The 26,263-nt window shown below is 40.1% G+C and overlaps 1 protein-coding gene across 2 annotated transcripts in view; it reads left to right on the top strand.

Annotated features, from left to right (window-relative positions):
• The first annotated feature begins 6,828 nt into the window (after window positions 1–6,828).
• Window positions 6,829–26,263, top strand: part of pxdn (peroxidasin) — an 84,118-nt gene continuing 64,683 nt past the window's right edge. For both annotated transcript variants that reach the window (XM_084742239.1, XM_084742238.1), the window contains exons 1-2: window positions 6,829–7,048; window positions 24,778–24,849. In XM_084742239.1, the coding sequence (XP_084598365.1) occupies window positions 6,864–7,048; window positions 24,778–24,849 (257 nt within the window). In that variant the 5' untranslated portion in view covers window positions 6,829–6,863. The remainder of the gene's footprint in view (window positions 7,049–24,777; window positions 24,850–26,263) is intronic.

Below are 26,263 nucleotides of genomic sequence, written 5' to 3'. Positions count from 1 at the left end.
ATAATATAATATAATATAATATATTCATTCATCTGGTTTCTTTACTCCTCTGATAGTAAGCTGAATATCTTTGAACTGTGGACAAAATGACATTTGAGGACATTTTCTTTAGCTTTAATCAGTATTTTTCACCCTTTTCTGATATTTCTTGAACCAAACAACTAATCAATTAATTGAGAAAATAATCAGCTGATTAATCAATGATGAAAATTATCCTCATCATCAGCCCTTAAAATGTTATATTACGGTAAACAGTTTCATCATATTTTATAGAGGTAATCCCAAAGTCACAACAGTAATCAGGTTGCATTAATTTAATATTGTGATACTTGAATTACATTATTGACTACATTTTTTAACAGGTAGTCAGTAACTGTATCTGAATATATTTTAAAGTGATGAGTGTTCATTCTGAAACTGTGACACGCTCCTCCACCAGCAGATGGCAGCAAACCCAAACTGCACAACACACCTCTGGTACATGTCATGCTGTACAGCTCTCAAAGATGAGCCATTCCAGTGACTTAGAGCTACAAACAAACACTAATTTGCAGGCTATCCTCAAATGATCATTTTAACAGTTGTTAATCCTTGTGGGAGCAGTGGAAAACGAAAGCAAACTACAATTTTACACACTTAATTGAGACACCGTTGTGTCACCAGTTTATTAATTAAAATTCAGATGCAGCCAATTCAATTAGTTATTTAGCCAAAGTAATCCACTTCACACTGGAGCAATTAAACAAGGCTACAGGGCCCTGTTCCATATCGATCTGTCCTTCTCTGTCTCATCCCAGTGCATACCTCATCTTGATGCACTGCTCTGGTGTTTGAGTATCGCTCTTTCTGTAAAGTAAGGGCGGCCATTCCCAAACTTCAAAAATCATTAATCACAACTCTGATCAACACAAAAGACTAATCATACGAATGACAAGATATAAGATACGATCCAGTGTTAATGTGACAGGTCATTAAATACGGTGCATACAGTACCTGTTAAACTAGGTCACATAACTGAGGAACACACATAATTTAAATCACATGGCTTTTTTTTTATTAGTTCTGATTACTTTTTTTAAAAAATAATCCTAAATATTTTATCTCACCCAGTTTAAACTTATTAACACATGACCTCTCAAGTGGCAGCGCTGGCTCTAGCCATTGTGGTGCCCTAGGTGAGATTAAGTTTTTGTTGTTGCATGTCATACCCTACCATACCATACCACTACAGGCCAGGGAGAAAATCTATTTTTTGATTTTGGGGTCAAGTGTCCCTTTAACCATAAGGTTAGTGGGACATCCCAAGAATTAGAGAGTAACTTAATCAAAATATTGACCTAATATCTCAAAATAATAACTATTTCCTCCTTCACCTTGTTAAGCACTTGGTATGTATCTCTGAAAGGTTACAGGGCAAACTGGACACCTGACAGTGTGAAGGACGACAGGAGACAAGGAGAGAGACGGGGGTATGACATGCAGCAAGGGACCCCAACTGGACCAAAGGTATTCACCTTAACCACTTAGTGACCAGAATGCTGTAATTTTAAACATCGTAACGAATCTAAAGGGATCATTATCAAAGCTCTGACTTTAAGAAATGTCATGATCAAATTTCAAGATGGCTTGCTTGAGTTTTTTAATTTCTAAACTTGCTCTGTGCCAGAAAACAGCCTTGTCCCAGACAAGAATTCACAACTTCAGCCAATTTTAGAATGTGATCAAAGCCTTCAAAATCTAAAACTAACAATATACTTACTGATAACAAGTGTTTTAACTTAGCTATAAAAATCTGCTTTGATTCTTTTTTTTTTAATGAAAATGTTGGCCCATTAAAGTTGTGTCCCACATTTCCATCAACTCCAGTTTTACAAGCATCTCACTCACATCAAACGTCTCACTTCCTGGTTTAAAAAAGCTGGGAAACCTGCACAAGCACTGGGAAACTTTCTAATTTTTTGACAAATTCAATCAGATATGTCTCAACCGTAACATGTCCACTCTGTAGCCCTTCTGAATCAAAGCAAAACAAGAATTATGGTTTAAAAATGTGTATTCTGATTAGCATTAAGAGAACTCTGAGACACTTTAACAAATAAAACAGCTACTGACTACAACTAGGCTGTGAAATTGACCAACAAGGACGAATCAGTGGTACCCAAAGTTTTAGATTTCCATTAACTTTCTACACTAGAAGTGATTAGAGTGGACGGAGAGCAAAGGCGGCCTATGTGAGAAGAAAACGCACCAGTGCACACTGATAAATACACTGTGACACAGTAAATAAAATACCACAGCCTGTAGATTGTAATGAAACAATGCTTCCACTGTTAATAGGAGCCTCCACTCCATCAGGCTGTGGAAATGCTAACAACAGCACGGGGACATCATTGTTAGCAGTGGAAATGCTAACAATGACACAGCAGCGAGTCGGCAACTGCAGACACAACCAGCTCTCTCAGCCACACAAAACAGCAGGTTGGAGGCTGGAACTGGAAATAAACTGCCAGACTACTTATAGGTTGTAAATAACAGAGACTGACATTTATTGACATGTCTAATATGAGCAGGACAGCCATGGAGCTTTATTCTGTAGGTCAGCTATGACCACTTTTTCAATTAAACTAATACTCTTATATTATTTCACAGGAAAACCACATTTATCTGATGATGGTATTTACAGAGCACATTTCAAAGGTGCATTTAAAATACTGACATTGCATTGTATCACCTTTTTGTGCGATAACACATCAAATAAAGAATATACAGGCCCATCTTAGTGGCCTTTACCTTCCATAAGATGTATTGATAAGCAGTGTGATTTCTACATTTAACAGCAGATGTCAGCAAACCCAAACTATTAACAAAAGAACGCCGTGGTGTGCAGTAATAATGCTGTAGGTGAGAGCTGACTGAGCTGAGAGGGAAAATATGAGATGATGTAAATCTTGTTGACTTTTTGGGACTAATAGTAGAGTAAACGCCAATGATGCTAGCTAAATAAGAGTTGCCTTCAGGTCAAGATGTTGCTACTGTGCATACTGGCTCTTTGGAGACGCTCTGCTACACTGAATGGAACGAAACCTGAATTCATTTTGTTCAGTATGGCTGCTGTGAAAAAAAAGTTAAGCTGACCCAGTACTGGGAGAGCATGTAAATATGGAACATGGACGTGCACGGTTTCCTCTGGCTTCTGATTGGTGCTTCAGTTGGACAAAATTCATGCACATCTGATTAATCAAATTTCAATCAGCCCGCTGTTAGAACTCAAAATTATTTCACTGTTTGTCAAGAAAATGGTGAGAAAACTTTTAAATGTTTCCGTTTTTAATAGAATTTAGGCCAGACACCGTGTTAATATAGACGAGCTAATACTCATGTATCATTCAGGTTAACTGTTAGCCTGTTTTTGGGACCAAACCCAGCAAACCGGCCCCTGCAGGCCCCACGCAGGGTTTTTGTCGGCACTGTGAGCTAGGACCAACCCACACCAAACCTAAACGGGCCCAGTGTGGGCTGGCCCAAGTGAGGCCCACAGCAGAACCTTTCCCTGGGCTCCCTGTGGGCTTCCACTGGGCAGCCCACACTAACAAACTGCCCACAGAAAACCCACACGGGCCCAGTGTACGTCAACCCTTTCGGGCCCACAACAGCTTTTCTACCTCTGGGCCCATGCAGGTTTTGGGTTGTCAGCACCTGTTTAAGGCCGTGACCGTCTCACCCATTTTTGTCTAGCCTAAATTTGATCATTTGCTAGGTAGCCTAGAGTTATCTCATCCATAGCCAGTTATTTATATATTTTTTCTTCATCTGGCCTCAGTTTGCAGCTTGTCAGAGAAAAGTAGTTTGTAACAGTCTGTAAGGACTTGGCTTGGGAACCAAAGGGTCACCAGTTCAGGTCTGACTCGGACGGAAGTATGGAGTGTGGACTGGTAGCTGGAGAGGTGCCAGTTCACTGCTGAAGTGCCCTTGAACAAGGCACCAAACCCCGAACTGTTCAGGGCGCGCTGACTATATGTATGTGTGCAAAATGCATGTCTATAGGTCCTGTTTGTGCATGTGTGTGTATTTTGGTCCTGGTTCATCAAGTCACCCTCCAAGTGTTGTTTGAAGGCATGTATGTACAAAAATTACAACAGAGTGAAAAGAATGTAATTTCCCCTTGGGGATTAATAAAGTATGTCTTCTTCTTCTTCTTAAATTCTGCTGCTGCTAAATGCTTGGGGCCTTAAGTCCTGCCCTAAGTGGGCCCATACAGACTACAAAATCAGTGCAGGGCCTGCCTGGTCCCGGTGAGGGTCAACAGTGGGCAGGGCCAGCAGTGAGGGGCCAGTGTTTTGCCAATGAGCAAATTCTCCGGGGCCTTGTGCAGGCAGCCGGCTGGGGGCCCTCAGGCCAGCCCTAAGTGGGCCAGTGCAGGCTTGTTTGCTGGGAACTAAAAGAGACAAGCGGACCCTTCAGCCGCCACCAGGGGTCCTCAACCAACTGAAAATGTGAGCTTTATTTGCATTCCTTAATTTTTGGTCATATTTAAAGGTACACTACTCGCCTTTTTCAAAGCAGCAGTTTCAAAATGACAAAACAACCATAGTTGTATCTAATTCATTATATTAATAAGGGCTGCAGTGTATTTAGGTACACCAATAGACACTGGCAGCCACATTGATATGAAACAGCAGGTAAAGAACGGTTTAATAAATTCATTAATTAAGGCCCTGTTCCATTAACTGTAACAGAGCTTTTCCAGTGATCCAGTGTACATAATAGCAGCACCCTGACTCTGATTGACCTGAATGGAATGGAACCTTTCTTAGTATCATTAGAAGCACTGTTCAAAATGGCTACAGTCTATTCCTCTATAATGACTTCAGACATGTGGTTTGATGTAAGGCGCCTCCCATAGACATCAAGATAGAAGAACATCTTGCAGGCTGAAAACTCACCTGTTCTGACTGAACACTGGCCCCCTAAATTAAAAAAGAAAAGAAAAAAAGTTTATTCTCATGGTTGAATGCATTTATTGTAAGTGGCTTTGGATAAAAGCACCAGCTAGGTAAATTAATATAATAGTGGAATAGTAGTAAAGTACGTTTAAAAAGATTTGGCCTACATCGAACCAAATCCAGGATTGCCAGGTCCGCAGTTTTGCGTGGAATTGGCCTACTTTTGAAGTGTTGGCGCAGGTAGACTTTTTCTGACCGCGGGTTGATCTGACCTGTTTTGTATGCAAATTACATGAGTAATATCTATGAATAAGGATCCATATTTTGAATTAAATTACATGTTTATACCCAAATCCTGTCAAACTGACTCCATGTCAGATAAGCAGCACACACACATGTATGTACTGTGTATGATTAAAGTATAGTGAAGTAAGATAAGGTATCTGAGTTGCAGTAAAGTATAGCATTAACTACAGTAAATGTTTATGAAGTAAAAACACTACATTTATGTTGTTCAGGCTGAGAGGGAAGAAGTTTGGAGGGAGAAATAGAAGAGAAACTGAAAGGACAAAGCAACAGGTTAGTTTGTGTTTACAGCTGTATCTTATTCATGATTATATTCTTTATGTACTTACACAAGGCCGTTTTAGGACCTAGATGAAAGAACTGTTTGGGGAAAATTGCTTTTAATCCTGGCGCACTTAACATTTATGGCAAAGGTGGATCTAGAGAAAGATTCATGGGGTGGCAACAGGGTGGCATGGAGACTTTAAGAGGTGGCAAATAATAATGCAATTAATGCAATTTTAATTGCAAACAATGACATATGTCAAGAGTTGCATGGAAAAGCCCCCAAATGAAGATATTATTGTGGCACTTGAGCAAGCCATTGAATAGAAGAATCTAAAGGTGGCAGTATAAAGCAATAAATTGTTTTGTTTTCATATCTTGAAAGATTTTTCCACATATGTCTGTTTTTCATTGAACAGAAGCCCATCACCTGGCCAGAATAGGTCATTAAATGATATGTTTGAGTGTCATCTCTTGCTGCATTCACTTGTACTCAGACTTTAGAATTTCAGTCTTGGTAAATTATATTATATTATAGTATATTTATTTTTATTTTTATTTTTTTTTCTGAACAAGAACAGTCCAAAACTGGTGGCAGCTGGGGTGTCAAGGTATCTTTTAGGGGTGGCAACTGCCCCCATGCCACCCCTCTAGATCCGCCCCTGATTCATGGTGTCATTTTGTAGATATTATAAGACATGTTACAATGAGTTACAATGATAGCACCGCTGTTGGACTCCTGTATGGTACAGGATATATGGTTTTGTATGGGCATGTTTTGAGTCCTGGCATCTGGCTGGGTTTTGCGCTGGATTAATTCGCCCCTGGGCTGGTTTTAAGTGGCTACTTGGCTGGTTTTGTCACACACAGACCTGGCAACTCTGCACAAATCCCGCGATGCGCTCCAGGACATGTTGGAATTTAACCAAGGCATACAATAAAAGCATACAATAAAAGCGTTACAACAAATTTTGGGCTTATGACAAATTGCAAATTATAGGATTTGGGGGCGCTGTAGTGAGTTTGGAAATGCGCTCGTGCAAAAAGACTTTTAGAAGCTGAATGCGGTGACTAGTCTGTATATGTGAGGACAAATGTGTTTCTAATTGATGCCTCATTGAATGACATGAAGTTCAGCAATCATACAGTTGTTCCACTCAGCTTTCTGTTGGACTTCCCTTCTTCTTGTCTTGGATTGTAACACACTGCCCCACTTCTCTGTCTGTCTCTCTCTCTCCCTCCCTCTCCCTGTGTGTGTGTGTGTGTGTGTGAGAGAGAGAGAGAGAGAGGGAGAGAGAGGGGCAGTAGCTGCAGCTGGCGCTCTCTGCTCGGCTCGGCTCACTGCTTGCAATGGCGCTGCGGGCTGGCCACCTCTTCTCTCCGTGTCTACTCGCCGCGGCTTTGTTAGTGCTCGCCAGCGGACCACAGTTTGTAATCAGCTGTCCGAGTCGCTGTTTGTGTTTCCGAACCACCGTGAGATGTATGCATCTAAACCTGGAAACCGTACCAGCAGTTTCTCCTCAGACTACCATTCTGTAAGTAGCTTTTTTCCCTTAAATCTAACGGGAACCAAACCCTGCAGGCGCACAGGACGGGAATGCAATGAATGCTTAAAGGCAGCCTGTGCATTCTTTCCCCACATTTGGAGCCTCTGGTGAACCTCTAAAAGCTCGATAGCAGCTCCGTTACTTGATCGCAGCGTTAAAACAACACGTTTGGACCTGAAATCGCTGCTTTAAGTCGAGGTTTAAACAAAGCCTGGTGGTAATCGGTGGTCTTCTTCTAGTTCAGAGGTTACTTCAATGTCTCAAGAAGTTTTCACAAAGTGATGACACCTGCCAGTGAGTTCAGCTGTTGGCTGTAGAGGTTAATGAAAAGGGTTTTTTAGGGTCACACAGCTGGTGAAGTCAGCCGCAAGCAATGTGGAGGGTTAGTTAGGCTCTTCAACAGAGAGAGAGAGTGTATGAGGCACCACAGCAAGTGTTAACATCTCCTACAGTACATGGAGACATGCTTTAATGACTTCTAATGAAAAGCATACTGTTAGGCTGGAGGTGAGAGACAGTCCTGTTAGATTTTCTATGCGCCAGTCTTGTCCTGCAGACTTCACTGGGTGTGTTATCATGTTTTTGAGGAAATGTGTGCTTAATTTTTCCCAGCGAAGATCCTTGTTCAAGGTTTTTATAATGGATCTTGCAACCAAACTGCAGTAGTGGAGCAGTTCCTGAAAGTGCCTTCTCTCTCTCCATAGGCAGAAAACCTATCACTGGATGAGTATATATGCACACAATATTCTGGGTTTGGCCCTTATTCTGAAAAAGACAATATTCCTACCAAGCTGTTTACATATATTCCCATTTACATGCAGCTGTGCATACTCTGATTATTGACGCTTTTGTCTGTCAAAGTAATATTTCTTTCAAAGTTTTCCACTTGTGGTGGAGCTGTGTGAGTGTGTTCATTCATTTAATCACCTTCTTGAAAAGATCAGCTTTGCTATATTTGTGTATATCCAAAAGATTATGTTTAAAAATAGATGTGTTTCTCCCCTCAGACCGCAAATGTGAGAGTCCTGAAATCTGTTAGCTGTTTGGTTTGTTTACGGCACAGAGGACAAGAGGTTGTGTGTCACAAACTGTTGTAAAAGTCCCAACTGAGATGCATAATCTGAATTTGTTGCTTACGTGTCCTAAGAATGCTCCTAAAACTGGAATAATACCAGCGTGTTCCCCATGTCTTAATCAGAATATGCTCCATTCAGAATAAGGCCTGTTTCAGAAGATCCACATGACCATATTGCCATATTAGTGGGAAAACTAGTTTGCATGTAAATGTAGCCGTTGTACTCAGCCGAGTTTTGTTGCACAGGTTAAACTCCATGTTTGACTTTCCCTCTGAGATGAAAGGAAGGAAATACTTCTTTACTTGACGAGCACTTGTGAATGTGTCCTGGTTGTCAGGACAGGAGGACGCTGCTGCAGTCGCCCAACTCAACAGTCTCCTTTTTGATGTAGCTGACCACAGTCATGAGAGAACACAGAGCGGTCCAGTCTCCCAGATATGTGGCACCCTTTGTCTTTAATTGGCCACCACAGTCTTGTTGTGCATTTCAGTCCATAATGCATGGGCCTATAAATAGCTTCATTCAGCCTGCAAGCAGGGGGGACAAAGGGGCAACTCAGCCAGCCTTGCACCGCAGGAGCGCACTCAGAATTAGCCTTGTCCTCTTACCATATGGGGTCAACCCGCAGCCTTGCAGGGAGCCCGTGGTGCGCCCCTACCCAGATACCCTCAAAGCAGAGATGAAAGTCCAGCCTTCATAACGGCAATGAAAGAATTGTTTAGGTCTCGTGTAGGATGTGTCTAAATCTGTTCGAGGGCTGATCAGAGCAGGAGAGCATGTTGTGGTTTCCCAGAAGCTTTCATGCCGCTGAGCTTTGAAGCTGCAGCCACTTGTCGCTTGCCCCCCCCCCTTCCTTTCCTTATGTTTGGCTTACATGTCAAGACATGAATGCAGTTCCTACCCGGCCTTCCCGCATTCTGCCACCGTATAAAATGTTCAACACATCGCCGGTCATCTGCAGTGGGGAAACCTCCTTTGCACTGAGCTCACCAGGCCACTACTGAGAGGAATGTCTCAATGTGAGGAAGACTTGTGTCCTTGGCAGTTTGCTGTCGGCTTGCTGTGGCTGATCAAATTAAGCCTCATAAACATGGTAGTCTGAGTGGGCTGCAAACATGTCTTCTAACTGAGGAGCAGAGGACTGTGCAGCGTAGAGATTCCGTTTTTACGTGTATTTCTCTCTTCTGGTTAGCTTGTAAGTGATAATGTAGACAATAAGGTCCAAAGAGTTCAAGTTCTTCCTCTAGATCCTGACAGCTTTTCAGGATTAAGTAATAGTAGGTGGAGAATGTTTTTGCTGTACAGACACTTGACCTGCAGCTATGTGCTGTATAGGCACTGCATTCCTCCTTCCACTTGGCAGCCTGCCATTCTAGGAATTTAAAATAATAATATCATAAGCATGTGAGATGATCCACCGTGTAGGCCTAAGCCTGTAGTGTAACCTGATGGAAAAGTAAAGTACTTTTGTCAAAAGTAGTTAAACACCAGTATCTGTTAAACATGTAAATATACTCCACCTTGTCGATTAAATGCATTTATTTTTATTGGTATATTTTTGCAGCTACAGTGTCTTTTCTAATCAGCACAATCCTGAATTTATTTGTATCCATCCTTCTGAGATCAATTTATAACACAGATGTATTAGTGACACCATTAGAGTGCCAGTGATTAATTGATTAATCATATACTATTGATTATTAAATTGCCAACTATTTTGATAAACAAGAAATCAGTTTGAGTCATTGTTTAAGGGAAAAAAGTAAAAAAATTCTGCTTCCAGCTTCTGAAATGTGAGGTTTCCTCCTCTCTGACAGTAAATTGAAAATCTTTGGGTTGTTAGTAAAACAAGACATTTATTGATGTCACCCTGGGCTTTGGGAAACACTGATCAACATTTTTCACCTTTTTTTTTTTTTTGACTTTTTAAACAAACAACTATGAAAATAATCATCAGTTGTTGCACTAGACACCATCAGGGTTTTTTCCAGCCTCAACCTTACACCAGTAGAGCAGAGTGCGGGGAGACGTGTTGTCGATCACTGACTATGTTTAAGCGTGCAAAACATTCAGATTTTCACCTTTGTTCCAAAAAAAGACAAACTTCCATTAATATACATGTTTACATGCAGCCTTGCATATTCAACTAACCAACACAGTCTCCCTCTTTCATTTGCACAGAGCTCACTGAAAACGTGTGATGCAAACTGCAGCAAAAACTTCAGACGCATATTCTCAGTGAGCTGAATACATGTCCAAAGATTGCTCCTGAAACCCAGAATAATATTGACATGTTCCACATGTCTTATTTGGAAAATACTACAATCAGAATATGGTTTGATTAGGAATATCCAAATGGATAATGCTGTTTACATGACTATTATCAAATTTGGAATAAAAGTTATAAATTATTGTCCATGGGAACGCAGTGATTGTTACATCTGTTGGATTTTTGTATTTATTCTATAGCAGTAAACATATTCCCTTCTTATTTTATATAAACTACGGAACTCCTGAGTGCAATATGTTCATACCTGTAAAAATATAAATATACAGGTCTAAGGCTGCTACCAACACTTATTTTCAGAATTGATGATTCTGTTGATTATTTTTCTTGATTAATCAATTATCTGTATTGTTTAATCTGCAGCCCAAAGATGTGCATGTATGTATGTATTTTTCGAGGCTTTAATTTGACAGTTATTGTCATTATTAATTCATGTCAGAAAATGTTGATGTTGATCCATGTTTTCCTAAATCCTTCATCAACACATCACAGAACGACTGACATCCTGATTCCTTTGGTCTTTTAATTCTACACAGTGAACAGTGCTGATCACCGGCTAGCTACTGACACATTGGGTCAACTGAATTATGCATTTTGCTGTGCCTACTCAAACTACGATTGTTACAGAAGAACCAGAAACACAGACTGACCATAAACGAATCAAACCAAAATCAAAATTTAGCAGCGAACGGAAGCAGCAGTTTAGGTGTCTAGTTTGTGACACGTCTGAGGACGTAATGTACTGCGACGTGTGCTGCCAGTTTCCTCAAGTATCTGAGAAGTCGTACTCGTTTTTTTCATCAACAATGCCGTCAAGAAACACCACTTCACACAATTCATAGGAAAAGTGGACATCATGGTTAAAGAAGGCTGTTAAGTTGCGATAATTTGCCTTTTCTTTATTATTTTTACATAAGTTGAGATCAGAAATGGACTTTGGCCACCAAGTTTAGGGGCTTGGTGGCCCTCATTACCATCTATCCCTGGTCCAGATTTGATTTTCGAGTAGTTTCAAACACTGAATGTGAGTGTCTCCCTCTCTGTTTCCCCTGGACCACTGCAGTAGAGAATAAAAAGTCTTGGCTCAGAAGTACTACTGCACATGGGCCGTGTGCCAAGAGCTTTTCTACATGACACTTGGACCAAGAAACATCAGCTTTTTTTTTTTTTTTCTCAGGCCTACATTTGTTTTTCAGCTGTTTTCTCTAAGGACTTTCTGTTTGAGGCATGACAGTAAATTACGTTTCCTCTCTGTAATGACACTGCTGCATATCTTCTCAGGGATTTGCTGCAGTTGTAGTGCTATTTTGCCATCATCAAATATAAACTGCTTGTTTTACTGGTATTACCTTAAGCAGCTCAAGAAAATATACAACATGACAAGACTTTCATCTTTGTATGACATGATGTATCAAAGCTTGTCAAGGATTTTTATTCCATAAGTCAGTTTCCCTGTATTCCCTATAAGGACGTCTTGGCTGTTATGCTTTCCAAATATATATTTTGTTTCATTTTGATGGCAATTTAAGTGTTGCATTATGTGACGTAACACACACACAAATAGTCTCTACATTGTGCCACTGGAGCCAAACTATATAGTCGGTTAGTTGTGAATCTGTTGGTGCACTAGTCAGTCCCTCCAGGATTTTGCAGGCTGTCTTTTGCAGGAGCAAGTGAAAATAAGACGAGAAGAGAGTTGTAATATATATATATATTTGATATAATTAATTTTAATCAAAGGCATCTTGCTCCAGACGGACGGAACAAAACTGGAACTGAGTGTTCCAAGTAACCTCACCAAAAAGGCTCACAAGTACACTCTGACAAAATATGCTTTATTTGTAGATGAATTAGTGCACCAAGCATTGATATACATTAACTGATTAATTGATTAACGTAAAACAACTATTTCCAGGCTGCATACAGATGTTTTCAGCGTCTTTAAGTTGAGCAGCTGTGTGAGTCGTGATGAGTGTCCAGAGGACTGATTGCACAACATTGTTCTGCCCGGTAACGTCTGTGATGAGACACGTTTCTGTGTTCTCCCTCCTTTGAGCTCTGCTTGGAGAACTACCTGCTGGATTCTGCTCTCCCCGTCTTCACGTCTCACCCTGCTCGCTGTGGCCTGGTCCGACTGGGTGACAGCGCTGGTGAGTCAGGGAGGGAAAGTGGAGTTCCATTGTGTGGAATTTGCTGCAGTCAGGCTTTGTGAGGCGCTCAGTCTCTGCAGCATTATGGAATGCAAAGCCAGAAATCCCCAAAGCTTTGCTCATTTGCACAGGGCGATTGGGTCCAAGATAGTTGTTGAAAGGAACCCTACTGGCCCCTTCCTGCGCCCATCCAATGCTGGGCAGCTGGTGAATCTGGAGGAACACTCCTTTACAGTTCTTCTAAATAAGTTCTTTAATATATGTGAGATCTGGACCTTATTTTACTAGTCATATCAGTAATAAACAGTGATTAAATTTTGAAGGTAGAAATATGTGTACAGGCAGTCTGATGGTGTACTGTTGCTCATGGAGCAACAAGTGAGCACATGCACACTGTGACTCTTGTAAAAAAAAAAATAATATTCTATGTTGTGATGCTCTTTTATAGTCTGATTTTCTTTTTCTGTGAAGCAAAAAATGAGAATTCACTAATGTCAGCATTCCAGTGCATTTGCATTCAAAATGACCTGTTATAGTCTGTATCACTTAATGTAAGATAAATAATGGGCTGTTGTTCATGTAAGAGCTGTGAGTGTCATCAGCTAAGTAATAATCAAGTAAGTGAAAATTATGAACCTAATCCACTGTCATGATAGTCAGGATTAGGGAAGAAGGCCCGGGATGACAGTGACAGGAGCTTGATTGTCTCTTTTTGTTGTCAACCTTCTGTTATGCCAAACTCAGATGTGGGAGTTTTGTCCTGATTTACCTTCGATTCTGAGAAAGATAAATCTGGTCGGGGACCTTGGTCAGTTCAGATCTTCATCCCAGATTAGCTGGTTATATGAAGGGTGTACAGGTCCAGTCTTTAACATCCTGACCTGAAGTTATTTTTTTGGAACATTTTGTAACATTTTCTTTTTCAGTAATAAAAATGTGTAACCTATACACCGATCCAACCTCATGCCCAGGCCTCCCTACACTATCTATGGCTGCCAAATCTAAAAAATGGCAAGTCTCAGAGAAAACAAAATGTAATAGTTGTGGCTCCAGACAGATTTTTTTCTCTTTTTGTCCTTGTGATAACAAAGGTTGCAGACGCCTGGAATACACAGACAGCAAAAATGTCACTTCCAGTCCTCCCTGAAGGACAGACAGCCCATGTTGACAGTGTTTTCTCATTTAGACACATTCAGCCTGCTTTAGTTTTCTTCTCACTGCAAAGCAGCAAGTTGTTACGCCACATCAGTCTCCATATATTTACATCTGCTTCCATGAGATCACATAATCTGGCATGATAATCTTAATAATATCCTGTATTGTGTGTATGTTTGAGATTAGAGAGGACGTGCATGATGCAACCCAAAACTGTTTCTCTATTCTCCAGCTAAAAACGAGCAGCTCTCGCTTTTGTGCCTGCAGAAAAATCCGTTCTCCCTTTATTCATTTTCATATTTTATTTTTCTAATGATCCACAGCTAAATCCTTCTGGCTCTGTCGGATGTTGATAGGTTCTGGCTCTGCACCGGCACTGACAAGAAACAAATCCTTTTCACACAGGATGTGTTTTGCAGAGAACCGTCGCAGCCATGTTTGGAGGTCCTGGTTCACTGTTCCTCCAACCAAGCGAGGAGGAGCCAGCCATGTTCTTGTTTAACTAAGGATGACTCACGCACGCCCGAGAGTCCTTGGCAAACCCACTTGGGCATGTGTCACATAGCCAAACGGCTCCCCTGACTGGAGAGGGAGAGAATGAGAGGAGAGGTCCACACATGGCACTCAGATGCTGGCTGAGTTGGGCAGCAGCCAGGTTCACTCGTCGTCCTGGCTCAGACAAGAATTTACAGAAACCTCTTCTGAATTTTTCCTTGCAGCTATAGTCCCCATTTGGACAGCTCAGCATCATAGTTTTGTTTGCTTTGTGACCATGCAGAAACTCTTGAAACTGTGGTGAATGTCATGGTCGCAGATATGTATATCAGTGGCTGTGCTGGATATTTTGGTGGTTGATTACTGAACAAGCGTGCTTCTTCTTGTATATCACTTCCAAGCAGTCATATCTGTGCTGTAACACAACTTAGACATCAGAGCAGCGTCTCACACAACACAGCAATCCAGTGCAGCTGTCAGAAAAACATTGAATTTAAAAGATCTGTGCACACATTGAATGTTGCATGATTATCGATGTTGAGGTCTGCCGTATTAGTCTCGTTCACACCATCGTGTGCAGGATTTGATAGACATACATGATGTTGTTGTTAAGACTAGCCCTTCCACCTCAACAGTCTACTGTGCTACAGTGGGGCTGTTTGCTTTTGGTGGTGCAACTGGACACAGGTTCGCTGGTTTCTGCAGGTTTTCCATCAGACCTCTCTTCATGAACTATTATTGTTTTGTGACTGGAACAGTGAATCTCTTGTGCTGTGTCCACATTCTTCAGCATTGGTAACCAAAATCATCTTTCACAGTATATGTAATTTTATATCACATTAATGATGCAGTAAATTTAATGACAAAGGAAATTAAAATAAACGTACCATATGTCATCACATTTGATTATTTTCCCCTACTTGAAACTTCCATACAAACAAAAACAACTGGCTCGCATGAGACAACACAAGACTGAGTCATGCTCTGTAATTACAGTTTCACTGTCCCCCTCCATGTTTTCTTGTCGTCCTCTCAGCATGTGGTAAACCAACTCTGAGGTGCATTACTGCCACCAAATGTTGCTCTCATGTCATATGAGATCTAGGGCTGCGATGATTAATCGATCATTAAATTCATCGTCAGGTACTTTGATAATTAATTATTTTTAGTAATAAAAATAAGTGTCTTCGGCTTGTGAGTAAAACAAGACGTTTGAAAATGTCGTCTTGGGCTTTGGGAAATACTGATCAACATTTTCTGACATTTTAAAATAAACAACTATTAATTGATTAATCGAGAAATTAATCATTGAAACTGAGTAAGTAACCATCTGGTTAGAGCACAGAACAGTCCAGCATTGTTGTGTTTGACATTATTATAGCAGTGTTGTGTTTATAAATGGTCTCTCAAAGACCCCTGAGCTGTCTCAAACCTCTGAGGTGTCTGGCTGAGAGTCCAGTGTTACTGAGTGTGACTCAGTCTTCTAAGTATTACTGGGCAGCGGTGTCCTAAAGGTTAGAGAAGCGAGTTTGTGACTGGAAAGTCGCCGGTTCAATCCCTGGGCAGCCTCCAGGTGTGAATGTGATCACTGCATTCCTGCAAAAGAGAACATTGCTCTCAGTGTACCTACCCTGAATAAATAAAGGTTAAGAAAAAAACAACAACTATGGGACATGTTAATTAATATGACATTTTAAATATATAATAGTAGAGGTGTAGTGCTGTTTGTGTTTTTTAAAGATCAGGCCCTTGATGCCTTTGTTTTAGGACAGCTGAAGGTGTGACAGGAAAGGGGGAAAGAGAGTAGGGGATGACACAGTAAAGGGCTGCAGGTGGGAGTGGAACCCATGGCTGCTGCTTTTTGTTTAAGTAGTGGAATGTACCATTAATAGGGTTTCCATCCACCTATTCTTATTTGAATTTTCAAAAATAGCGAAAATAAACATTAATGGAAAGCTAGAAATTCGAAAAAAAGGTTTTTACGCTTGGAGGGGGTGGATTTTGTCTGCGTATCGATAAAAGGAAAGTCGACTTTTTGCTATGGAAACAGGTTTTGCGGATAAACGATGACTGGACCGGATATCACGTCACACGTATATGTTGTGGTCACAAAAAAAGGCGGCGGACGATAAAGTAAGATATGTTTGGGGGGATGAAGAAACTGAAAGATTTCTGGAGTTAATAAAATAAAAGTTAATAAAAATAAAGTTAATAAAGTCGATCAGGAATCTGTCAATGATCAGTTGTTGACTGTCAGCCGAGTGTGTTGTTTGTTTTGTGGCAGAGAGACGCTCTCTGATGACGTCATCTCATGGCGCACTCTCCTCTCAATAATCACAAAATAATAACAAATGGAAACGGGCATAAAGTCGCATTTTCTTTTTGCGCATTTTCACTAAATTCGCTCCAAAATTTTGAGACATTTGGATGGAAACCTGACTATTGATACATGCATGAGGATGCATGCTTAAAATGTGGTTCTTTATAGGTCATGTGATCAAGGGTCTTATGGTCTCAAGTTTACATCCATAAGTCAACTATAACTGACTACATGATCAAATGTTAGACTGACTTCATGAATAGTTTCATCATGTTGAAAATATCTCTGTCTCTCTGCTGCGTCTGTCACACTTTTCTCATCAACTGGAAAAATACACCTCTTACTGCCAAAGCTGTGCTCTGTCTGCCGGGGCCACATGCTGTAGTGATGGGATCTGAACTTAAAGTGCTTAAAGATTATGCAAGTGGTTGAACATCACTCCTGTGTGCTCTGCAGCACTACTCTTATTGATCATTTCCTTTCGTCATCCAGACATGCGGGACGTGAACATATGTAACAAAACAACTGTACAATGTAATCAGAATGTGTTGTGGGGCAGTTTGCTCTCAGAAGAGAAACCTTTTCCTTGTGTCATCTCTGTTTCCCTGGAAACACATTGGGTTTGACTAATAACTGGAAAACAGTAAGTCATGTCACTAGAATTCCTATTTAATGATAACGTCGTTTACTATTCCAGCATGTAGGCTGACCCTTAGTAACAACCTAGCAACAGAGATGATTTCTGCTCCCTGTTGACTCAGCCGGCCAACTCGAGCTAACTTTAATGATTTCTAGAGATCGTGGGATTTTCCAAACTGAATAAATGCCTCACATACAAAGACAAAGACACTGTAAAGCCAAAAAGTCCAAATGTATTGAGAAAAGATTTACATATTCCATATTTGTTGGTGTTTAGCCTTCAAAAAAACATGTTCACTGTTGTCACAAAACTGTTCTCTCAGCACCTGTATTTAAAGGGTTAGTCTGCAGCAATCTAACAGCACCATACATTATATTCATCAAAGAAAGTTAATTAGATTTTCCCACAAATGTTACTTAAACAGCTACAAGAAATAGCCTGACAGGAAGTCACAGCTGACGTAGACTCATGATTTATTTTCAGGAATAAAAATCTTTCAAAAACATTCCCCCTTTGGGCAAAGTAATATTTTTAGCGATGAGCAGCATGACTGCCATCATACTGATTTGAGCACGTTCTAAATCTCTCTCAAAACAAGACATTTGAGGACGTCATCTTTGGCTGTGGCAAACACTGACTGACATTTTTCACCATTTTCTGACATTTTATAGGCAAAGACCAAAATAATTGACCAACTATTCAATTCTGAAAATAATTGCTTGTTGCAGACCTGTTGTTAATTCAGCTGAAATTTGCAGTATGCAGCAAACGTCAATACTGAAATAGAAAATGACGTGCTATTTTTATCTTAGATATTTTATATGGTCTAATCGGTTTATTTCCCTGGTTTGTATTTTCATCTGCTGGAAAACTGTATGTGATACCAGCTAAAAACTGGCATATGCTGGATAATGTAAACCCTGCACCAGTAGGAGCTTGGGGCAAAAGTTTCCCTTAAAATCCCCTTAAAAGCCAGACGTCCCAGAGTCACCCCAAAATCAAAAAATACATATTTTTCCACTGGCCTGTCATGCTATTAATCCATCTATCCTGGTTCAGTGTGAGTTTTGGAGATATCACCATAGATATGTTTGCCTCCTCTCCATTACAATGGAACAAGATGGCACTTGTCCTGCCAAAAAATACATTTAAAAAAAACTCAACATTGTCTCTTGACAGAAATCATGACCCAGTTGCTCAAAATAATCCACAGGCCTTGTTGTGAGCAGTTTCATGTAGGAACTACTTCCTTCCTGCAGTAGAATCTATTCTAACTACTCTCTACCGGAAATACTTTCCTCCTAATAGAAAGAAAGTAGTTCTTCCATGATACTGCTCACAGCAAGGTGTTCGGAGTAACTGGGTCATGGTTTTTGGAAAGCCCATCCTGAAAAGTTTTGAGAATCACAAGCCGAGCGCCATTTAGTCCCAAAAATCTAGATGGATAAACAGCACCACGGGCCAAGAGAGAACTACGTATAATTAATGTATATTATTATTTCTGGGCGAACTGCCCCTTTAACTTGTATATGTGTTGTCTTGGTCAGACAAGATCCCAACCATGAGTTAATCATTTGGCATGCTGTCACACTCCTTAGTCCCAGATGTTGGCTGTGGTGTCCAGTTTTGTGATTTGCCACTTGAAAAGAGGACGAAGGAGGAGAAGGGATGTAGCTGTTTTCATGTTGATCAGGTGTTTCCTGGAAACACCGCGGACGCAAATCACTGTCACTTGAATCCAGCGTGTTAAATTTAGATGGCTTTACGTAGACCTAGTCTGAGTGGAGTTGCTGGTATGTTAAATGTTTGTAGTAACACATAAAACATGACCAATACTTTGTAGGATTCTCCCGTGCGAGTTGTGTGAGTTACCATGTCCCTACATGTCCTCGGTGCACTCGCTGGTCCATCAGTGTTCTCAGACACAGTGTGCCCAAAACACTGTGGGCAGATTGTCAGCATTGTCTCGTCTAAATAGGTCATTCTAATTATCCTCTGAGAAATATAAGGCTTGCAGTGCAAACAAAGGGGAACTTAATGGTAAAATAAAATCAGGCATTCAGCTCAAAGTTCTTGCTGTTTTCATTTTTCATTTAATTTTTTTTTATGTGTGTTTCCCTTTGTCTCTTGGCTCTGTTCTTAATAGGGCTGCACAATTAATTGCAAACTTATTGCAATTATAATATAACTGCAGAACTAGAACCAAATTGCAATTTTTTGAAAAGAGAAATGTGTGAGGAAACAGCAGTATAATGACGTACTGTAGTGCTACTGAGATGCCATGGCCTGAAAATCTTGTTCTTCAGATAAAAGACATGTTTTGTTTTGGTACAGACCCCAACAAATATCACATCAACATGGTATTAATAGTTAAAAATGAAAATTGTAATGCCCTAGTTCTTATCAGCGTGGCATGTTCAGTTATAGGCCTGCCATCCTGTGTGGGTAAATGACGTATTTCTTTTGTTTTCAAAAAGAAATCAAATCATCTTTTGTTCTGCCCTCGCTGTATCAGTGCCATTGTTGTCAAATTCCCATGGCTCCTTCATTACTGAGCTGTTCACTTTCAGGCCAAACCCCAGAATAGTCTGTCAGCAGGGTGAGCGGCCTCGCCGCTTTTATTGTTCCCTTTGGCGCCGCGCCATCAAAACACATTAATGGGAGTTAACACTTATTTAATAAGTCCTGGAACAACTATCATAAGATGTTGAGCGGTCTGTGTTCATTTTCTGTGACAGACCCTCAGCAGTTTCTGGTCACTCAGTGAGCTACTTGCTGAAGAATGTCTCACAAACACCTTGTTTACTAAATGTCCTCCATACTTCCTGTATTTTTTTTCTCTTTGTGAACTGCTTTTTGTCCTTGATGATAAACAAAGCAGCTTTATAGACCGTCTTGTATGCTCATTACTTCCTGTTTGATTGTAAACAACTGTGGGTTTTTCCTCTCGTGCTTAAAACACGGACATTAGTGTTAGTGTAGATATTAATATCTTAAAACAGCCTCGCTGCTCTGAACGGGGGATGAAGTGTGATTAGTGTGATACAAATCGCTGTCTGTGGGTTATGATGGATGGTCAGGTTTTGGCACACACACAAGGTTTTTATTAACAGATCCGCAGACAAAACAATCACTCAGACAAACACACAGTGCCAGTCCTGCCATTCCCTGATCAAAAGCCACTTTTCAGTCTCGCTCGCTGTGAGCCTGAGAGCACCGAGAGCGGGATACATCGGCGCTGATGTCATCAGACTTCCAGGACGCTCTGGTCAGCTGAGCCTCCCCTAACCCTCCATCGACAGCTGATGCTTTAAACAACACCCTGCTGCCACAGACAACGCTGTGCTTGACCTTATTTAGCCTTCTCTACAAAGGGACACAGTCATCTGAGACATGGAAGTGAGACACACACGGAATCAAAACAACATAGCCACTAACCGGGACCAATGATTCACAGGGCTGCAACTAACAATTATTTCCATCATTGATTAATCCGTTGGTTGTTTTCTTGATTAATCAGTCATTAACCAGTTTGTGGTTTGGTCTGTAAAATGTCAGAATATGTTGAAAAATGTTGATGGCCCGAGGTCCAAAACACAAAGATATTCAGTTTACTGTCATAATAGGACTAAAGAAACCAGAAAATATTCATATTTGAGATGCTGAAATCAGATAATTTGGACATTTCATTAAAACGTTACTCAAAAGGATTATCACCCTAGATGGTGATTCATTTAATAATTGATTAATAATCGATAAATCATTGCAGCTCTAATGATTCAGTTAACAAATTCACAAGATTTAGGGGGTTTTATTGGCCGAATGCAGCATGTGGCATGTTTTCATTAGTTATGAAATCACCTGAAAATAAAAATCATCTTCCCGTTACTTTAGAATGACACATTCATATCTATGAAGAGTTGTCACGTTGCACCGCCATGTTTCTGCCAGTGCTGAACGATTTTATACAAAAGATCTAACTGCAGTTATTATGCAGATATTGCAGTTGTGTGCAGTTTTCCATATCAGAGGGAATGATAATTGAAAAACTTATTAATGTGATTATGGTGTGATTTTTAAGGGGATAGTTCACCCAAAAATGAGAAGTGTTATCATTATCTACTCACCCTCATACCCATTGAAGTCGGGTTTAGTTTTTTTGTCCACAAAACACTCCTGGAGTTTGTGACAGGAAAACAGCGTTGCAGAATCTTCCGAACAATTGAAGTGAATGGTGACCAGTTTTTAAACATAAAAAACAACCAAGAAAACCCCCATAAGGTGCCTCCATACTATTCATCTGGCATAATCCAAGTCTTCTAAAGCCCATGCATGTGAGATTTAGGCTAAAAACATGGTTTTTAGTTGCTTTTTTACATTTACAAACTGCAAGTTTACTGCTAGCTGCCACTAAATCCTACACTCTGGTTCTTTAAGGGGCTTGAGAACATGTGCTACGTCTGACAACATGAGTTTGATAGTTTCTGTGAACTTGCTGCTGTTAGTCCATTATAAGGGCTGTGTAGAGAGCTCTGTTTTAGCCAGGTCAAATTTAGACCTCAAACCTTTCTCAGCAGTAATCAGAACCATTGTTTTCATGTGTGCACCTGAGATGGGTGCTGCCTGAGCCAGCACGTAGCCCTGCTCTCCTCCTCCTCCTCCTCCTCCTCCTCCTCCTCCTCCTCCTCCTCGCCTTCATCCCTCAAAGCTGACGGCAGTTAGGCAGGACAGCCCCTGCCTCAGCATGTTGGGGCAGTGCACTCTGCACCTTGCCTGGAGAGAGGTGTTTTCCTAAGGGTGCTGTGCCTCTTCACCTAGCAGCAGTCATCACCCCCTCTCTCCATTTCAGATGTTTTTGACAGCTCATCTTCTTTGTGTTTAATGCTCAGTCTTTTTTTCACCTTTCTGATTGTGAAAATTGCGATAAGCAATGCAGCAGTTTTATTTTGATATTAAGATTTCTCACATATTGAAAATGGTGCCAGAAACAACAACATCAGCGTAGGCGAAGGACGCTCTGCACAAAGTATGTCAGTTACAGAAGAGCCCTCTGAGTGAATTCTTGCACCAGCTCACAGCCTATATGAAAGGAAGTCAGCATATGAAAAAGTTGGACTCCCTCTGATTGGATCCATATGTGAGGGCTTTTACAGAGCGAATGACCCATAAACATTTCACTGGCTATGAAATCAGTAGATTTTTTTTTTATTTGGCCCACATTTTCACCAAAATATAAGAAAGCAAAAACTCAGGAATGTATAACTGTATGCTGCGTTGCCTGTTGTGCATGAAGTAAATTAGACAAGATGAAGGCAAAGCTAATGGATAAATACAGCATCTAGGCTAAATGAAATCTGTATGTTTGGGATGGATATCGGAGAACAAAAGCTTGTGTCAGACATTATTTAACATCTTTTCCTCCAAACTGGAAAAAAAAAGACTGATCTTAACATTCTCATCACACTGGCGTCTTGACAGTCTTGCATAATCGGTGAAGTACGTTATGTCTGTGTGACCCAGTCTCAGGGTATTTACTTTGTAAGGTCATTGGCTAACAAGAATGTTGGTACATGGTCCAAGCAGTTACTGGGAGAGTTGATGTAGTTCCCTCTATCCTCAGTGCAGTGATAAATCTGCTGTATGGTTCCACCCAAGTGCTCTCTTTATCTCTCTGACTGGAGATATTTTCAATCTGTTTTTCTCTCAGGATGCCATGCCGGGTCAAATATCTGTCCACCATGGTTGTTGTGGGTTATATCGCCAGTAAAGAGCATAAACTGGTAGAGAGTGAATCATTTTATGAACAGTGGGAGACTGATACAGTGTTTATAAATGCACTAGGAGGGATGATGATGATGGGACCAGTCTGCTGATGAAGGATGGTAGTGAGATGTGATGGCATTCATAAAACAGGAACTTTATTTCTTCTGCAGCAGTTGAACACAATACACCACCTTCTAACAGGACTGCATCTCTAACATCTAGTCCAGGGGTCTGCAATCTTTATGATCACAAGAGCCATTTTTGGCCAAAGAAAAAACAATCTGTTTAGAGCCACATCTATTAAATTCTCTTTTTTTGGCATTCATAGCCAGCTTAGACTCAACAAGAGTAGACACTGTTAAAATTTAGATGAAAAGATGTAGACTATAATGGACATTTTAGTTGATAAAATATTAAAACTTTTTTAAAATTTGGTGTACAGGCTAGATATTTTTGTAGTTTGCAAAGCTGAGAATCACTTAACACTGTAAAAAAAAAAAAAAAAAAAAGCTAAGAATTTCAAGGCAATAGATTTGAGTTTTCAGCCCGACTCAAACTCTTATGCTTTGAAATAAACTTTAAAAAAATGTTGCTGACTTATAATCTTAGATAATGAGATAGAGATAGTTTACTTTCCTTCTTTAGATAAACTTGAATCTTCAGATGTTAGAAACTCAAAAAAATTCAAAAGTTGGTGAGATGTGAACCTGATTTGTTATTATTTTGGTGCCTGCCTAAAAATTAAATGATTTTAATAACAAATATTAAAAATGTAACAATTAACTTTCACTTTAATTAATTTACTTTATACTTTAAATACAATTTTTGTTTGCTTTTAAGTTTATTTAAAGAAGAAAAGCAAATTGTCTCGACAAAAGATTAATAGTTGGCAAAACTTGTTTCAAAACTTAAGAGTTTGAGTTGAGCTCAAAACTCAAAAAAGTATTACAGTATTTTTCCTCAAAAATTGAGTCGTCTCAACTTTTTCAAAGTCCTACAACAATGATACATCAAAATTAAAATGTTGGCAGAAATAACAGTTATTCATCTCCATATGTTTTGCCAAATTCACAGGGAGCCACTGGAGAGATGCTAAAGAGATGCCTGTGGCTTGATTTTTTTCATTATTTATTGACTTTGCAAAAAATCTAAAATCAGAACCAATCCCTAAAATGCTTCTCATATCCATGGCTGGATCGCTTGCAGAATTTATCTTATAAAAACTCATTTAGCAGAAGGCTTAGTCAGGGGTCAAATGACTTGGAGCCTGAGTTCCACAAACATAACATCACCGTTCAGGAGAAATGCTCCAGTTTCACATAACTTGTCATTTTGTGGCTGGTAATGCCACGTGGGATTAAGAATGATTTCACCTTCACAGAGCTAAATGCAGTAACAGGGTCTTTAGCTTGTCACTTTCACGGCCCTCCGAGTCATCTGCTGTAAGACCAAGAGTGATTAGTGTCATGTCAAGTTACGTTGTTGTTATTATACAGCCTCTTTAACTTAGGAAGTTAAAGGCAAAAGATAGTGAAACCTGCTGACTGCGGGACTGACCTTGTGATTGTTATCTTTGGGGCAAATGTTATATAAATCTGCCCTCATGATTAAAGCTTGGCAAAGACATTCCTGTGAGATGAGTAACGTGTCCAATTATCCTTGAGGATTATTGTGGGAAGACTCTGCTGTGAGCTACAGTTCATGCAGATGTGTAAATGCCTGCACTCTACACGTTAAGAAATCCTCCAAGTATAACCAGCCTATTGAATTTATGCTCAGCTTTTCTCTAATGATATACTTTCCTTAATGTAAATTTCCTTCTGTTTTACAGAGATCTGAGGTTCAACAAAATCAAGGATTTACAACCGGGTTCCTTCAGACGATTAAAGAACCTCAACACACTGTAAGTCTTTGTCCCAGCTCTGCATGCACAGTCGTAGACATACAGTATAACCTCTTTTTTTGGTATGAGAATGTTTCCTAAATAATATTTCATGCTAATGACATCCAGTTGGTAACAAAATTCCATACCTCAAGAAGACTTCTATTGGAAATGAATCAAGCCCATTTCCTTAGAACAGCACTCTGCAGAATGATTGTCACTTCCTAGAAAGTCCTGTTTGCATTACACACACACACACTCACAGGCAAATTCTTGCTCTATTCTGCTGTGGTTTCACACATGTAGGTCAGCTCGTAATCTGTCAGGAATTTATTTTTCCACTTCCACCCACAGGGCTATTTATCATACTGTATGTCCAGCCTGCTAGATGGTGCATTGCTAAGCTAATAAGGGAGAAATGTTAGCAAACTTAACACACTTTACTTTGTTTAGAACACTTTTATTACACTTTATAATGTTAAGCACACTTTATTTTATTGAGCACACTTTGCATTGTTTAGCACACTTTTAGCACATTTTTAAATTGTTTAAAACACTTTCTAGCATCTCTCTTGAAACTTTGAAGAAACATGTGCATATTTCATATCATTATCTTGACAGGCCACATGTTGGACTGTTCAGCTGACTGCTAGAATAAATCTAACACTCCTCACCTCGTTCAAATACTTGCAAACATTATTCCTCATCCATTCCTGTTCTGTGGAGTAGGTAGAAATATGCAGAAATCAGAGTACCAGCACTTTTAGCATAGTGCTAAAAACCAAGATGTGTAGTTACAGTTATATATATCCATTAATAAACATGAGAATATGTGCAGGGCACGGATATAGTGTCTTAGATTTAGTTTCAAAGTGAAGATAAGTGCCTTAAGGCAGAAGAAACGCTCAGTCAGCCAGCCAGCCAGCCATGTGGGCTGTTGAGGGCTTTATATCCTGAACAGCTCCTCATGGTTTCAGGCAGAAGTTCCACAGACTGAACAATAACACACCCTAAAGTCTGTCAGTCTTTGAACTGCAGTGACATGTCCAGATTTACTGTAGTACAGACAGAAATATGTCTCTAATGTCCACTGAAGGGGAGAACCTGTTGTGTGTTCTCAGGATAGGTCATGACAAAGTGTCACCCTGTAGATCTTAAATCAGAATCTCGTAGTTTTTTGGGGGGTTTTTTACGCTTGTTTTGTAGAAAAAATGCATGTAAAAATATTTTGCTCTGCACAGAAAGAGGGAAGAAGTGATCACAATCCATTAGAAATAACTCAAATTTTAAATGAAACCCCTCGTGATTTCACACTGCAGAACAAAGTTGAGTTATATGAGAAAACTGAGAAGATGACCTCGAGAACCAGAGGTCAACTGATGCAAACAGCTGTGAGTAACACGATGCTGCATCTTATCTCAGTAAAGACATGGCT

This window comes from Lutjanus erythropterus, chromosome 18 (genome assembly GCF_056507025.1).
Source record: "Lutjanus erythropterus isolate fLutEry1 chromosome 18, fLutEry1.hap2, whole genome shotgun sequence".
Taxonomy (NCBI): Eukaryota; Metazoa; Chordata; class Actinopteri; order Lutjaniformes; family Lutjanidae; genus Lutjanus; species Lutjanus erythropterus.
This window is presented reverse-complemented; position numbering and strand designations above follow the sequence as displayed.